The following is a 16,251-nucleotide window of genomic DNA, read 5'->3' on the forward strand; positions in this document are numbered from 1 at the left end:
GTTTCAACTGAATTTCTTAGAACTCTCATCTAAAAATATCTGCTTTCTATGGGCAGTTTCCTTTGTTGAATTTTCCCAAGTTTCTTTTTCCCCCCTTCTCTCTGAATGCCATCTCTTAGTTTTCTTCTAACCCTGTCAGCATTATCTGTCTCTTCCCGAATTTTTGTCATCTGTTACTCAAAATGTATTTTTCAAGATTTTAATTGCTAAAAATAATACTGGATTTTTCTGTTCTAGTTGTAAGGGTAAAGTCACTAACATTGTGCGATAAGCCAGTATCTCTAGTAGCCAGTTCTCCAGCCACTGTTTTGAAATACTTTGGGTTTCAGTTTAAAAGTTAGGTTTTTTTAATTAATTTATTTTTTATTGAAGAATAATTGCTTTACAGAATTTTGCTGTTTTCTGTCAAACCTCAACATGAATCACCCATAAGTATGCATATATCCCCTCCCTTTTGAACCTCCCTCCCAACTCCCTCCCTGCCCCACCCCTCCAGCCCGACACAGAGCCCCTGTTTCATTTTCCTGAGCCACACAGCAAATTCCCACTGGCTATCTATTTTACATGTGGTAGTGTAAGTTTTCTTGTTACTCTTTCCATACATCTCACCCTCTCCTCCCCTCTCCCCATGTCCATAAGTCTATTCTCTATGTCTGTTTCTTCACTGTTGCCCTGTAAATAAATTCTTCAGTACCATTTTTCTAGATTCCATATATATGTTAGAATATGGCGTTTATCTTTCTCTTTCTGACTTACTTCACTCTGTATAGCAGTCACAGGTTCATCCACCTCATTAGAACTGAGTCAAATGTGTTCCTATTTATAGCTGAGTGATATTCCATTGTGTATATGTACCACAACTTCTTTATCCATTCATCTGTCAATGGACATCTAGGTTGCTTCCATGTACTAGCTATTGTAAAGAGTGCTACAATGAACAGTGGGATACATGAGTCTTCTTCAATTTTGGTTTCCTCAGGGTATATGCCTAGGAGTGGGATTGCTGGGTCATATGGTGGTTTTATTCCTAGTTTTTTAAGGAATCTCCAGACCATCTTCTATAGTGGCTGTATCAATTTACATTCCTACCAACAGTGCAAGAGTATTCCCTTTTCTCCACATCCTCTCCAGCATTTATTGTTTGTAGACTTTTTGATGAGGGCCATTCTGACCAGTGTGAGGTGATATCTCATTGTAGTTTTGATTTGCATTTCTCTAATAATGAGCGAAGTAGGTGACGTTTTACCCGTTTTAAACTTACTGTCCCTCTCAGGATATTCAGATTCCTGGCAGCATGAATTAAACCCTCCACTCTGTTCTCCCCGTGCTGTCTTCCCGCCCCCCCCCCCCCCCCGCCCCACTTTGATTTGGCCTCAGGAAAAACCATTGTAGTAGGATTAATGTGATAGTAAACACCTAACTAACAAGTGCTAACACAGAGAACAGTATTTATTCCTTTCCATTCCCACTAGCTTACTATTATAAATAAAAAGCTATTAGTAATTTAAACATCCTGTATGCTTTTGTATTTTGGTCTCAAAATTTCATTACTAGCTGGCACTCTGGTTAGGAGTCCATTGATTCCTCAGTAGTAAGGTCTTTCAGTATCCTGACAGTACCATGGACTTATATATCAAGGTCCATTTCTTAAGAGCAAATTTTTTTTAACTGACTACTGCCTGTCCTGCTTATTAGAATGTGGTCTCAAATTTTAGTCACTGATACATACAATTCATTAATTTGATTCTAGGCTAGCCATGTAAAAGAGGGAGGAAGTGCTGGCCTCATTCCAAGCCAGTTCCTGGAAGAGAAGAGAAAGGCCTTTGTTAGAAGAGACTGGGACAATTCAGGTGATGAACTCAACACAATAATAAGTAACAAGTAGCCATTTGTGGCCTCGGTTTTCTTGCCTCTTTCATCTGAATTAGCAGATGAATGTATTTAAAATATACCTAGAATCAATATCTGCTTCATTGCATCACTCTCAAAAGTAAACTTTTTGATCCCTTTCTGCCACCTGCTGGTATTACATCAGAATTCAGTGGCTCAGCTCACCCCTGCCCATTTCTGCTCTGTAGGATGCAACCCTGGGAAGATAATTCTCCCAGCCCTATAGAATGCTACAGGGCAGTGTATATGTTCTGACATGCCGTTTAAGTTATATTTGCCTTGTCATTCTTCAGGACCTTTTTGTGGAACCATAAGTAGCAAAAAAAAGAAAAAGATGATGTATCTCACAACCAGAAATGCAGGTATGTTTTAAATACTTTTTTGAGAAGTCCAAGTGAACTATGAAATAGCTTTATCATTAGTCAATGTGGCATACGTTCTAAATGTATAATTTTAAATGAATTAGTTCATATTAGTACCCGATTGCAAGGAACTGCGATGTGGACACTCAGTGCAGTAACATGTAGGCATTATTTAAATCCTGATATACATGCTTGTACTATCACCAGTGTGCTTTATTTTATGAGCATACTTTACAATGAAATGAATTGCTTAAGATTTATGCTTGTATTAATGAAGGAACAATGTGACAATTGAAATTATTTTTTTAAGAACTTTGACAGGAATTTATGTGTTATTTCTACAGAACAAAATCCATTTTTATGACTATGTTAAGTGTTATGATTAATGGCAGACGTATTCCACCATAACATTATCCATGATACTTTTGGAGAAACAGTACTGGACCAAACAAATCTTAGCCTGATCTAATAGGGTTCTTTCTTAAATTTTTTAGATTTAAAGACAGATAAATATGACACCTACCAGTTACTCTTTTCAGTTGTAGAGGCTGCTAAGAGTGACATGCAGCTCTTTGAATCAGAAGGCTCTGGAGACTCTGACTCAAAGACTCAAAAGAACTGATCATTATAATGTGCTTTCTGGACTTTAGAGCTTCCTCTATGCTGGTAATAAAATAAACAGCACACTATAAAGAAAATAATGACATATTGCAATAATAATAATAATATAATAAGGGGGAAATAGACTCTCCCTTAACCTACTGTGGAGAAATTGTACAAAGAAAGTGTTGCTATTCAGATAATGGCTAAGGAAGAAGCGTTGCTACTATAGGTTGAGAGTCGTAGCCATAATAATAGGTAACATAATACTTCAGGTTCTCTTTGTCTTTATTATTCATTAAAAACATATACTTAAAGCTTCCTTGCAAAATGGAACATTTTTCATTTTCCCATTGGTTGTAATTTTGGAATGTGTTTCTACTGAAATGTTTATTTTATCAACGTTTTATTATATACATAAACTTAGAATCGTAACATTTAAATGTTATTATGTTACCTGTATGCATTTTATTAGTCAAACTGATATTTGCAGAGTTTGCCACACAATCTTTATTCATTTATATCATTGGAAGGGGTACTCATTCTATGAAACTTAGTTAAGCAGCTACTCTAGGTATACGGCTATCCTTTTTGATATGCACTTTTTAGTGGAATAGATTACATAAACTAATTTGCAATTTGATTATATTAACTAATTATTTCTACTGATGAATTGCAAAGAAGCAAGTTTTATTTTTTTTTAATTAATTTATTTTTTTTATAGGCTAATTACTTTACATCATTACAGTAGTTTTTGTCATACATTGAAATGAATCAGCCATGGATTTACATGTATTCCCCATCCCAGTCCCCCCTCCCACCTCCCTCTCCACCCGATCCCTCTGGGTCTTCCCAGTGCACCAGGCCCGAGCACCTGTCTCATGCACCCAATCTGGGCTGGTGATCTGTTTCACCCTAGATAATATACATGTTTCAATGCTGTTCTCTTGAAACATCCCACCCTCGCCTTCTCCCAGAGTCCACAAGTCTGTTCTATACATCTGAGTCTCTTTTTCTGTTTTGCATATAGGGTTATCATTACCATCTTTCTAAAGTCCATATATATGTGTTAGTATACTGTAATGGTCTTTAATGGATAGAATATCTTATAAGGATAAATCAAGGACACTTTTTTAGCTTTGTTAGATTTAAGGCAAAAGGATGGAAGCAGATGTTTAAATCAGAATACAAAATAATTTATTGTACTTTACCAAATTTATTTTTAAAAATCTATGCTAAGTCAGTACAGTTCAAGTGATACTTCACTATCAAGACAGCTAAAACATCACTGAACAGAAGTGAATATGATGTTTCCCTATTTCCTTACATTTAGAATTCGATCGTCATGAAATCCAGATATATGAGGAGGTAGCCAAAATGCCTCCCTTCCAGAGAAAGACGTTAGTATTGATAGGAGCTCAAGGTGTGGGACGGAGAAGCTTGAAAAACAGGTTCATAGTGTTAAATCCCACTAGATTTGGAACCACAGTGCCATGTAAGTCTTCTGCATTTCCTTTGCTATTTGATTTGGAAGGAAAGGATATGTGTGTGTTGGTGGGGGGTGAGGGGGTGGGAAATATTATTTTATTCCCAAGGAATTTCTGATTATGCCAATGGAAATGAACGCGCAAATGATACTGAAAATCTCGACAAGTCTACAGCTGTCTTGAAATAGCCCTGTAGCCTCTGTCAGCTTGCTGCTTGGTGGCAGTCACCTCTCCAGACTCCTCAGTCCGGTAATGTTCCCTAAATGCGGGTATTAAGAGTTGTGGCAAAATTAGCATTAGCTTTGTATTTTCTTATACGATTGACATATATCTGAAAAGTTGTGTTTTTCACTTATTTTATTGTAAAGGAAAGGGGGAAAGATGCTGAATCCTCTGACATTCCCAGTGTCACAGTCCCTTTGTGAATTTGTGTGGTCTGGCTTGTAGGTCTCATTCCTGCAAGGTCATGAGCCTGCTTTTTTGATAGCACATTAAAAGAGAGTCTTCTTCCAGAGCATGCAAGATTAATTAAGGTCACATATTTTTTTATGTATAAAATACATGATGGGAAGTACAAGCATTAAGTGAACCAAACACTCATTTTATGATCTTTGCATTCTTTCTCCATTCATACATTTACAAGGAAAGTTAAATAATGTCAGAAGCATGCTTGATGAGAATGGAGTTAGAGCAAGGAGTTAAATGCCTTGTTGTAAGGACGACTATACATGTGTCTTCATGTCTTCATTTTGGAGATATATGAGCCTTATGGGAACTTACCTCTTCCCTGAATATAAGCCATTTTTGCCTTTGTAACTCCCCTTCCTGTGCTTCCATTGCTGACAAGCCCCCTTTTGATTCACACGGGATTTCTGTAGATATTTTAATTCCTTTAAGCTTTGCAAGTCAGGTTTTAGCCTGACATCACTCCATCTCTTTCGGATGAGTTTTAAGGTGTCTCTCCCTTCATCCAGTATACTTAGACATTCAGTTCTCAGTGAGTAATCCTGTTGCTAACATTCTTAGGGGTGTATTGAGGGAATAACCCTCTCACTGTCCCCGTGTGTTGTTTGTAATTCCTTTAGGGTTTGAGTTGCATTGTATGCACTGTAAATCAGTAAATCAGACAAATCCTAGTTAAATAGTTTACAAAATAAAAATCTCACTGTGACCAGAGTATTTTAAAGTATTTTGTTTTCTATTTTTATCAAATTAATGCATGTAGCATATTTTAATTAAGTAGTTCTTAAAAATATACAATGAAAAATAACCCCATCTTCTTCTACCTAGTTACCAGAAACACTTTTCAGTCTTTCTGGTATTTCTTCTGTTAGTCCTCCATATGTTTTAATATCTTCATCCTGCTGTTTCTTGCTCTATCTAATGTAGGCCTTATCTACTCTCTTCCTGAGTGTCCTCCCAATGTAAATACAGCTCTAGTTTCAGTTAATTCAGTTTCACTTTCTTTTTTTTGTTGTTGTTCAGTTTCACTTTCTTGAACAGCCTTGTGCTCTTCCCCAACCCAGCAATTTCTAGAGTTCTTTTTTTTCTTCCCCTCATTTTACCTTGCCTTATGTATTCATGCATGTAGTTTTGTTTTAAAACAAAGACTGGCTTATTCAGTTAAGTCATGCATTTTTCTTGGAGACCTCAGTCTCACAACCCTCAGTCTTCCTGCTTCAGTGAGGACTACACACAGTCCTCTCTGGCTATCCCACGTTAGCATGGGGATGTTTCCGTTTATTGTTGTCCTGAGTTGAAGCTGTGGTTCCTGGGTCCCATTCTTTTTCTTTCTTGTTTTATTGCATTGTTTTGCTATGGCACATCACTTGCAACTTGACAAGAAATGTTTTATGGATGTAAATTTTGGATCTTTTGTGTTTGAAGTTGTATGTTTTTTGCCCTGTATTTGACTGACTGATAATATAAAGTCTAAATTGTGATACTGAAAAGATGTTAGTCTTGAATCCAATTTGGTTAAGAAGTCTGTTGTTCAGTCACCAGGTCGTGTTTGACTCTTCGTGACCCCATGCACTGCGGCACACCAGGCTTCCCTGCCCCTCGCCATCTCCCAGAATTTGCCCAAGTTCATGTCCATTGAATGAGTGATGCCATCTAATCATCTCATCCTCCATTGCCCCCTTCCCCTTCTGCTCATTCTTTCCCAGCATCAGGGTCTTTTAAGAAGTCTAGGACGTCATTCTAATTTTTGTTCTTTCATAAATGACCTGATTTCTCCTTCAGAGTCTTTTTATTTTGTTGGTTTTCATTATCTTCTTATAATGATGTGCCTTTGTGTGCATCTATTTTTATTCATTGTGCTGATGATTGTGGTTCTTCAGACTAGAAATTCATGTTCTTCTATTCTAGGGAATTATGTTTCTTAGATTATTTCTCTTTGTTTTCTGTTTTGACTTTTTCTAGAATTTCTATTAGCTAGATGTTGAATATCCTGAATTTATCTCTTTGGTCTCTTACTTTTCATATTGTCCAGCCTTTTATCATTTTATTCTACTCTTTAAAAGATTACCTTGAATTCTTTATCTTCTGTCTCATCAATATTTATTACAACTAGTCATAATTTTCATTTTAGGATTATTTTCTGTTTCCTGTTTGATTTTTTTTTTCCCATAGCACTATCTGTTTCTGGGAACTATCTTTGCTGTATCTCTAAGAATATTAAATACTGAGTGTAATTCTTTTTTATGTTTCTGTTGTATAGGATGATTAAAATATTCTGGAGATAAATAATGGTAATGGTTGCACAACAGTGTTAATGTACTTAATGCCACTGAATTGTGCACTTAATAATGGTTAAAATGATAAATTTTATGTTATGTATATTTTATCATGATTAAAAAACCCTAAAAATTAATCATATTAGCTTCTTAATATTCTAGTATATAAGTATACCATGCTTTATTTAGCCCTCTCTGTTATCATCCATTTACATCCATTTACATGGTTTGGGTGGCATTTTTGTTACAAGTAACTAAAATGTGTATATGTAAATTTCAGATATAAAATTAGTAGACCAAAGGATATATATATAGAGAGATTTATACATAGAGAAGTATAAATATATTTATTTCATCTTGCTTTCTTCATGCCAAATTAATTTACAGAAAAATATACTATTTTCCCTTTCAACAGATTTATTTTTAGTAAATGTAAATATTCATATCTGAATTTTTATATAGAATGATGTATGTATATCCATACATCAACTCTCACCTTGTTACATGATGTTGGTGTGTCTTACTTTTCTTTAAATCATTCACATTTATATAACATCTAGTTTTTATTAAGCTTCAGAATTAACACACACAATATTGATGAAGTGTGACAAGTTTGCTTAACTTTTGATACATACTCTTGTGCTACACACTGTCTGGTGGTCTGGATGGGGAGGTCTCATAGGGAAGGAGGTAAATACTGCTGTTAGATTAAGTTGATTTAATTTTCTTTATATATTATATGATCCGGAAATAAAATATTAAAAATTATTAATCTAGGTGGCTAAACTACCTTACTAATTATGTTTTCTATTTACTATATCTTGGGATAGTTAACAAATGTTACTTTGTTGCTTATTTCCTCACTATATGAAGAGCTGCTAAAGATCAGAATTTTAGTAAACAATTTTACAATAAGTAAATTAGTTACTTATCATAAAAGTCTAAGGAATCAGCTATAGTCAAGTCACCCTGATCTAATTTCTCTTTTCTAAAAATGGAAAAAGAATTATGTGGAAACTTAGATTGTGTGTGTGTGTCCACTAGAGAATGGTATTGTCGTTAAAATTCACTTGCAAACCAAAAACATATCACCAATAATGTGAGATTCTCTCCATGTGATGGAGGTAGTGGTAGAGGCAGTGTGTGTGTCTGTATATATTATTTCAAGCAGCACATTCCCATATGTGGTTTCACTGTAGTGCATCACCAAGTCATACTCTTCTAAAATTATCTTCACAGATACTAAGCCAAGTCCTAGCATGTATGTATTTGGAGAAATTAAAATTGCCTTAAAAATTTTATCATACAACTTTTGGTAAAGAATTCCAGGAACATTAGATAGTATACATTTTTGAATATGAAAAGTAATTGTAGCATTTTGGAGCTCTTTAAGTGACTTCATAAATCTCTCTACAGTAATCTGGGATGAGCCAGAAAACAGCAGGGGGAAAAGGGAATCATCTTGTACATAATGATCTCATTTATCAATTAGACCCTTGTTACTGAGCTTGAACTTAAAGTTTTGTTCTTATAAAAGTTTTCTTGGTGTGTTACAAATAGTCCAAATACTGACTGTCACTTTTTCATCTGTTTACTTTCTAACTTTAATTGCATATGGTTAATGATTTCCTCAGATATTCTGCTTATGTAAGTACTTGACTAATAGAAGTAGAATTTTTTTTTTTAATCTGATGTAGCCAAACTCAGATTAAGGTTAAATTTGAATGTACACACACACATACACAAGTTACCTTTCTTCCTAGGGAGTTCTAGCAAGTTGGCAGAGAGTACCTAACTGCATCTTTGCAACAATTTGAAAGGTGATAATTATCCATTCCTAGCACAACCAGGTTGCAAAGGAGTTGCATGTTTCTCAGATATCAGATAAAAGGATCTTTGACTTGATCTCCTTTCTCTCATTCTCTCAGAAAGAATATTTCAGGTCGGAGAAAGTAGAGTATAGTAACATCCAGGTGGCTAGATCTACCACTGAGGTGCAAAACAAAACAATTAACATTTGGAAATGTCAATTAGAAGGAAGCTAGAAGAAAGGTGTGGTACTAGGGTGAGATAAAGGATAGACAACTTGTGGGTAAAACTACACTTCAGAAAATTGATAATACCAACTAAGAATAGAACTTTGCTCACTTGTTGGACTTGCAATTAGGCAATGTTAAAGTGTAAAGAAATTAATGTTCCTTAAGAGAAAGGGAGTATTGGTCAGATGGAAAAGATACTCACTTGCAATATACTTCACACTTATTAGCTCTTACCTTAGTTAAGAATTTCAAGTTAGGGCTCTGCTTCTAGGTAAATATATTTTGAGTTTCAAACTGACTTTATAAAGCATATTTTTCGGATGTAAATTGTATATTGGAGACTACCTCTTAAAACATTTCTGTGGATCAGGGTCAGCAAACTTCTTTATTCAAGGATCATATAGTAAATGTTTTAGGTTTTGTAGTCCATTTAGTCTATACTGTAGCTATTCTACCTTTGTAAAATGAATAAAAGCATAGGTGATAAAATGAATGAGCAAAGCTGTGTGCCAGTAAAACTTAATTTACAAAAGTTTTATTATTTACAATAAGAAGCAAGCAGGTTTTGTAAATAAACTTTATTTACAAAAATAAGAGTTGGTCATAGGCCATGGTTTGTCAACCCCTGCACTGAATGTGAAAGTCTTAAGCTACCCTGTGCATTTTAGTTTATATTTTAATATATTGCATTGTCTCTGTACAAATTCTCAATGCTGTGTTATTTAGTTACTTCACGGAAACCAAGAGAAGATGAAAAAGATGGCCAAGCATATAAATTTGTGTCACGATCTGAGATGGAAGCTGATATTAAAGCTGGAAAATATTTGGAACATGGGGAATACGAAGGAAATCTCTACGGAACCAAGATCGACTCTATTCTTGAAGTTGTCCAAACTGGAAGAACTTGCATTTTGGATGTCAACCCACAAGTAAGCTGCACGAATTCCAAAGCTGTTCTTTAAGTTTTAGTTCCTATGGAGTTTTTGTCTTCTGATTATGAGGATGTCTCTTTTCCTGTATTACCTGTGGTGATAGAGAACCTTATTATGCATCTACAGCTAGTTTATTAAATCTCTAATCCATTAGCCAACAGAGACTTGGATGGTAGTAGATGCTCAAGTCACACCCCTTCCCACCCAGCACACACACACCCACACATTCACACACACATCCCATTCATTTCATTCTCATTTTGTGTCTCCCTACTGACCCCTCCCCACCACTCTACACTCAACCCAATCTCCCTTCCCTGCTCAGAGATTTATATTATTAATAGTTTTGCGCATATCATTTTGTCATTTTAAGTATGCTTTAAATAAAATATATATATATAGAAAATGTAATGGGTTTTCTACTTTTGTTGTTGTTTCTTATATACATAAATGGAAAAAATCTATACAGATTCTTTAGCCTTTTTTCATTAAGCAGTATTTCTTGAAGATCTTTTCATGTTAGGTACTTTTTTTTTGTGATTGCTGCATGATATTTCATAGTACAGATATATGTTTATATAACCACTCTCCAGTTAATGGACACTGAAATTATTTCTGCTTTTTCAATATTAACAGAATTCAACAGTTAACATAGAAAGCATTTATATCATTCTTAATGATTTGGGATCATTAAGTTTAATACTTTTCTTTTTGTTCAGGGGTACCAAAGAGTAGTGAGACTGAAAACAGAACAAAATTAATGGATCACTGTATGGAATCAGAAGGATAGAAGGGAGGTGGGGGGATGGGGAGCAGGTGTCCTTTATCTTTAGGAAGAGGGCTGGTGGACTTTGATTATTTAGTATAAACTAAAGGGTGACATAATTCAAATTCTAATCCTATATGAATTGGTTTGCAACTGTTCTTCTACACAGGCCCTAAAAGTGCTGAGGACATCCGAGTTCATGCCCTATGTTGTGTTTATTGCTGCTCCAGAACTAGATACCTTACGTGCCATGCACAAGGCTGTAGTGGATGCTGGTATCACTACCAAACTTTTGACGGTGAGCAGTTTTTTTCAGGCTAGCAGTATTATTTTCCTCCTAAAGTTTTTCCTTTTTCTTTTGGGCATGTTTAATTCTATCTATTCATATTTATGAAATAAACACATTACATAAGGTATCAGAGAATAAAAATATGTTCCCTGGATATAGTTAGGATTTAGAACAGTATTGCTTTTACTTAAAAATCATCATCTGCTCCATTTTAAAACAGAAGTTTACTCTGTGTGAAAAGGAAATGGAACAGTGTTAAAATGTACATATTAATCTAATTCCCTCTCTTTACTAATGTGGAAACAGGGCCATTAACAAGCATGTTCATAAGGTTTACTATGGGTAGAGTTAGGTGTACTGACTTTTAATTGTTACAGGTTTTCACTTCTCCCTCTCTTTTTCTCATGTTGTGAAAAATTTTAAATATGTAGAAAAGAGGGAAGAAATGAATTCCCATGTGCCCACCACTTAGCTTCAATAATACATGGCCATTTTTGTTACAATTAGACCTCTCTTCACTTCCTCCCTTACCTTGAATTATTTTGGAGCATATCTTTGATATCATATCAACCATAAATACTTTAGTATTTATCTCTAAAGATAGACGTTTTGGATGTAACCATGAAACCATTAACATGTAAACATTAGGAAGAGCATCTTCCTAATATCATCAGTATATAGTCTGTATTTTAATTTCCTCAGTATTTATAATTTTTTTAGTTGGTTTGTTCAAATCAGGATCCAAACAAGATTAACACATTGCATTTACCTAATGTCTTCTAAATCATTTTCCCCCCACCCCAGCATAATTGAGGTATAATTGATACACAATAAACTATACATGTTGAAAGTATACACCTTGATAAGTTTGGGCTTCTGTATGCACCTGTGAGGCCATCACAGTCAAGAAGCAGGCATATCCATCACCTCCATAAGTTTCCTTGTGCCCCTCCACAGTCCCTCCCTCCTGCTTCTACCTCTTGCACAATTTAGCTGATTAGCCTTGAAATCAGGTAGTTGTAGTCTTCTTTGTTCTTTTTCAGGTTGCTCCATGTCTCTAATGAGCTTTATGAATATCTGAAATATAGTTATAATAATGTTTTAATGTCTTCAGATTCTAGCATTTGCATCAGTTCTGGATTATTTAATGACCTTGCTCCTCATTGTGAGTCTTATTTTCTTGCACCTTTGCTTTGCTGTCCTGGTAATTTATTGGATACCCAATATTGTGAGTTTTGTCCTGGGAAATGCAGCTGTTTGGAAATTGTTTGTTCCATTCAGGTCTTGCTCTAAAGCCAGAGCAGCCCCCATTCTAGGGGCAGTTGCTCTTGAGTGCTGAGGCAGAGTTCATTTGCGTGCTGTCTCAGATGGCCTGTGCCTCAGGAGGTTTTCTGTTCTGCCCGTGGGCATGGGTATTGTTTCCGGCTCAGAGTGAATTTCTCATCCTTCCTGGTGAGTCTTTGGTGACCCTGGGTAGTTGTCCTGTGCATGGACTGGTATTCAGCTGATTGCTGGAGGGGGTCTTTTGCAAGTCTCCAGAGTTCTCTCTCTGTGTTGCTATTCCATCCTGTATTCTGTCCCGCAAGCTCCTGCCACCTTGTTCTCCCTGGACTGTCAGCTCCGCCGACAACTTAGAGTTCAGTAGCTTCCTCCCGGGCTCCGCCTCCCTGTGTTGCAGGCTGGAAACATTTCAAGCTGGTGTGTAACCTGGGGTAATCATAGGGGCTCACCGTTTCCTGTCTCTGGAATCCCTGTGTTCCATTGCTAACATGCGAAAGATGCACATCAAAATATCAAAAGTGTCTTTTGTTATTCCATACTTGTGGTCTTAGTTGTGAGGCAGGAGGATTCTTCTGATATCTTTTGTCTTTTTTTTTTTTTTTTAAGGAACTGTGATGTGAAGTGGTAGTATTCCAAGTTTCTCATTCGTTCTGCATTTATAAACTAGAATTCTTCTAAGTAATGACTTTTCTTCATCAACTAGTTTATTACTCTGAAGTAGAGTATTTACAGAAAAGTAGAAAATGTACTTGATACTTCCCCTTTATAGGTCAGTTTTCAGAATAATGGGTTTGTTCCATAACAGGCTCCACAGGTGACCAAATAAGGTTTGTGTTTTTTTAGTTTTTAAATCCACAAGCACATGGATTTAAACTTGATATATTTTACTCTATTGCAGTTATTATTCTTACTGATGTTCAAATTGCCCCATCTTTGACCAACAGGGGCTTATTTAAGTTGGCCCTTGAGATCTATTTCATGAGCCTAATGGTCTCATATAGCTTCCCTGCTGGAAGACAGATGTTCCAGGCTCATCTTGTACATTTTCTGTTCCAAGCCAGGAGTCAGCTATTTGTCCAAAAAGCTCTGGTTCCTTTTAGAGTAAATGGTATTTTATTTTAGGACTATAATATTAAGGATGCACATTGTCCCAAGATTGATCACTGTTTCTAGCTTTATGCACCTTTTAGGTAGACGGAGCTCATTTGGATATATGCTTTTCTGTTTGTATATATGAAGGAAACAGTATCATGAATTTATACTGACACTTCCCAATCAAATTCAGGCTTACAGGGTTTTACTTAACCTCTTTTATATGGTAACTCCATTCTCCTGTGCTGAGTATCCCAGTTCTCAGAAACACTGGGAATGTTAAGAGTAGCACATAATTGTTCATTTGCTTATCTCAACAGTACACAACAGTCTGAATATAAGTGTACAAATGCTACCAGATATGATTCCTGTGAACTGTCTCCTTTATCTTTAGGGTTTTTCCCACTAAGTATATCAGTCAAATCAAATCAGTGTATTTTAAAGTCACTTGAAATACTCCCTATGTCTGTGCTTAAGTTAGTTATTACTCTTTGATGTGTAAATTGTCTCATCTTCAGTTAGGAGGAGCCGATTCCTCTTATTTTCTGAGTCTTTCTAATACAACTCCAATAACCTTCAATGATTCTTTGCTTCCTGGTACAACAAGCTGCTCCAGGTTATCCTTACACACTTCTTGGCCCAGATCTGAAACCAGCCTTCCAAAAGCCCTGGTTCCTTTTAGTGGGAAATAGTATTTAGACCTCCTGTGGATGCTAGAGGTGTGCATTCTACTTAGCTGGTCATTGTTTCAGGGTCTTCTCAGTGACCAAGTAAAGGAAACATATTTCCCCCTTTTGGAAAATAGACATCATTAGTTCAGTTTGATAGTTCCAACTCAGATTTTACATTTTTACTTAACTTCTTTGACTTTTTTTAATCATCTTTTTTCCTCCTATGCTGAAAGTCTTCATTCCTAATAACATTAACATAATTTCAGACTTTACATATATAAAATAAGCACATACTATATATGTAATTCCTGAGTAATTGTAAGGTACAGTTCCGGCGAGGCAGAAAAGGAAAGACGACCTCAACAGAAGTAGGTTACCTTTATTCAGGCAAGGAGGGGCGACAGTCGGCCTAACGACCAGGCTGAGCGCCGAGAGGGATCAGGGAGGCTCCATATTTATAGGGAGGTTTGTGGAAGCGATAAGGGAAACGTCAATCAGGCAGGATATTTTGGGTATTCTTTTGTTGAGATGACACTTGTAGTTGGGCGGGGGGTGATAAGTCTTCTGGGCGGGTGGAGGGGGTGGTAGGTTTCCGGACAGGGGGTGATAAGTCCCAGATAGATGCAACCGGCCTGGAGCATCAGGGTGGAACTAAAGTTATACTTTGTTTTCTCCAAAGTTAGATGATTCAGCAAGGGGCCTTTGAGACTGTTGTTCTCTTTTCTAGACCCAAAAGACTCCTTCAGTAATAATATTAACAGTGTGATTATTGAGAAGTTTTAAGTTTCAGACTTAAAACTTTTTTTAAAAATTGTACTTATGATATATCCCTTGAATATTATTTTAAAGTCACTAAAATAATTGTGTTTAAGCCATCAACTTGAAACACATATTTGTTTTGCTTTTAAGTTTTATGTATTACTATTTTTTATTTGAATTTAATTTTGTCATATAATTCTATACATTTTCATAGTTTCAGAATAAATCTTTAAATCAAACAAAATTTAGCTTTTCCTGTCCTCTCTATTCCAATCTCCCACCTACATAGGTGGTTATTTTCACAATTTTTAATATAAATATGTGTGTGCATCCTTCTGCCCCCATTTCTTACATTAAAGGTAGCTTATTACATGCAGTAGTCTGCCTGCCTTTTTCACTTACTAACATATTCTGGAGATCATTCTGCAGCCATGGAGAGAGAGGTGTTTATTCTCCCACCTGTATGGTACACTAGATCATTGTTACAGGATTACTATTGTCAAAGAGAATTGATTTGTGTTTTAACAGGACAGATTGCTAATAACTATACTAGATAAGATTTGTTTATAAGTTGGCCTGTTTATACATCTATAACAAAAGGCTCCTCTGGTCATGGTATTCTCCAGGCAAGAATACTGGAGTGGGTTGCCATTCCTTTCTCCAGGGGAATCTTCCCAACCCAGGTGTCGAACCTGGGTCTCCTGCATTGCAGGCAGATTCTTTAGCATATGAGCCACCAGGGAAACCCAAAGATACTTTAGTTGTTTCAAACTGATTTAGAGATCTCAGTGAAAATATTAACTAAAATATAAGTACTAATATCCCTCAGCTTACTTGAGAACCCACTTCACTATTTTACTTTCCTTTAGGTGTTTTCACCAAATCCATTAACTTATATACCATCATTAGGCTGATGTTCCTAGTTTATGTATAGATAACCCAGACCTAAGCTCCAATTTACACTAGCATTCACCTACTTTACAGCTGCACCTGCATGTCTCATAGGCACCGTAAACTTAGCGTGTACGAAGCAGAGTGTTTTATTTACCCCCACCCAAAGTCATATCCCCACTCCCACCCGCCCAGCTCTGCATCTTCTGCAACTGTTCATTTATTCAGGCTGAAACTCGAGCTGTCTTTGACTCATTCATATTCCTCACATTCCATCAGCCCATCAGCTAAACCTGATAATTTTACCACCAAAATATCTGTCTGTTCTGCTGTCATTTACGTTTTCTCTGCCTCCATCATAATCCAGAGATGTCTTTCCATCCCATCTAGGTCTTCCATGACCTAGCCTGTGCTATCTCAACCTATTATCCCATCCTCCCTTGTCCTCCATCCA

At 36.1% G+C, this 16,251-nt stretch overlaps 1 protein-coding gene across 9 annotated transcripts in view; it reads left to right on the plus strand.

Moving 5' to 3' along the window:
- PALS2 (protein associated with LIN7 2, MAGUK p55 family member) overlaps positions 1-16,251 on the plus strand; it is a 117,888-nt gene that overhangs the window by 94,079 nt on the left and 7,558 nt on the right. For all 9 annotated transcript variants that reach the window (XM_070467592.1, XM_070467555.1, XM_070467574.1 and 6 more), the window contains 5 exons: positions 1,751-1,850; positions 2,184-2,252; positions 4,186-4,347; positions 9,843-10,045; positions 10,984-11,112. In XM_070467592.1, coding sequence (XP_070323693.1) covers positions 1,751-1,850; positions 2,184-2,252; positions 4,186-4,347; positions 9,843-10,045; positions 10,984-11,112 — 663 coding nt within the window. The remainder of the gene's footprint in view (positions 1-1,750; positions 1,851-2,183; positions 2,253-4,185; positions 4,348-9,842; positions 10,046-10,983; positions 11,113-16,251) is intronic.

Source organism: Odocoileus virginianus, chromosome 1 (genome assembly GCF_023699985.2).
Source record: "Odocoileus virginianus isolate 20LAN1187 ecotype Illinois chromosome 1, Ovbor_1.2, whole genome shotgun sequence".
Lineage (NCBI taxonomy): Eukaryota > Metazoa > Chordata > Mammalia > Artiodactyla > Cervidae > Odocoileus > Odocoileus virginianus.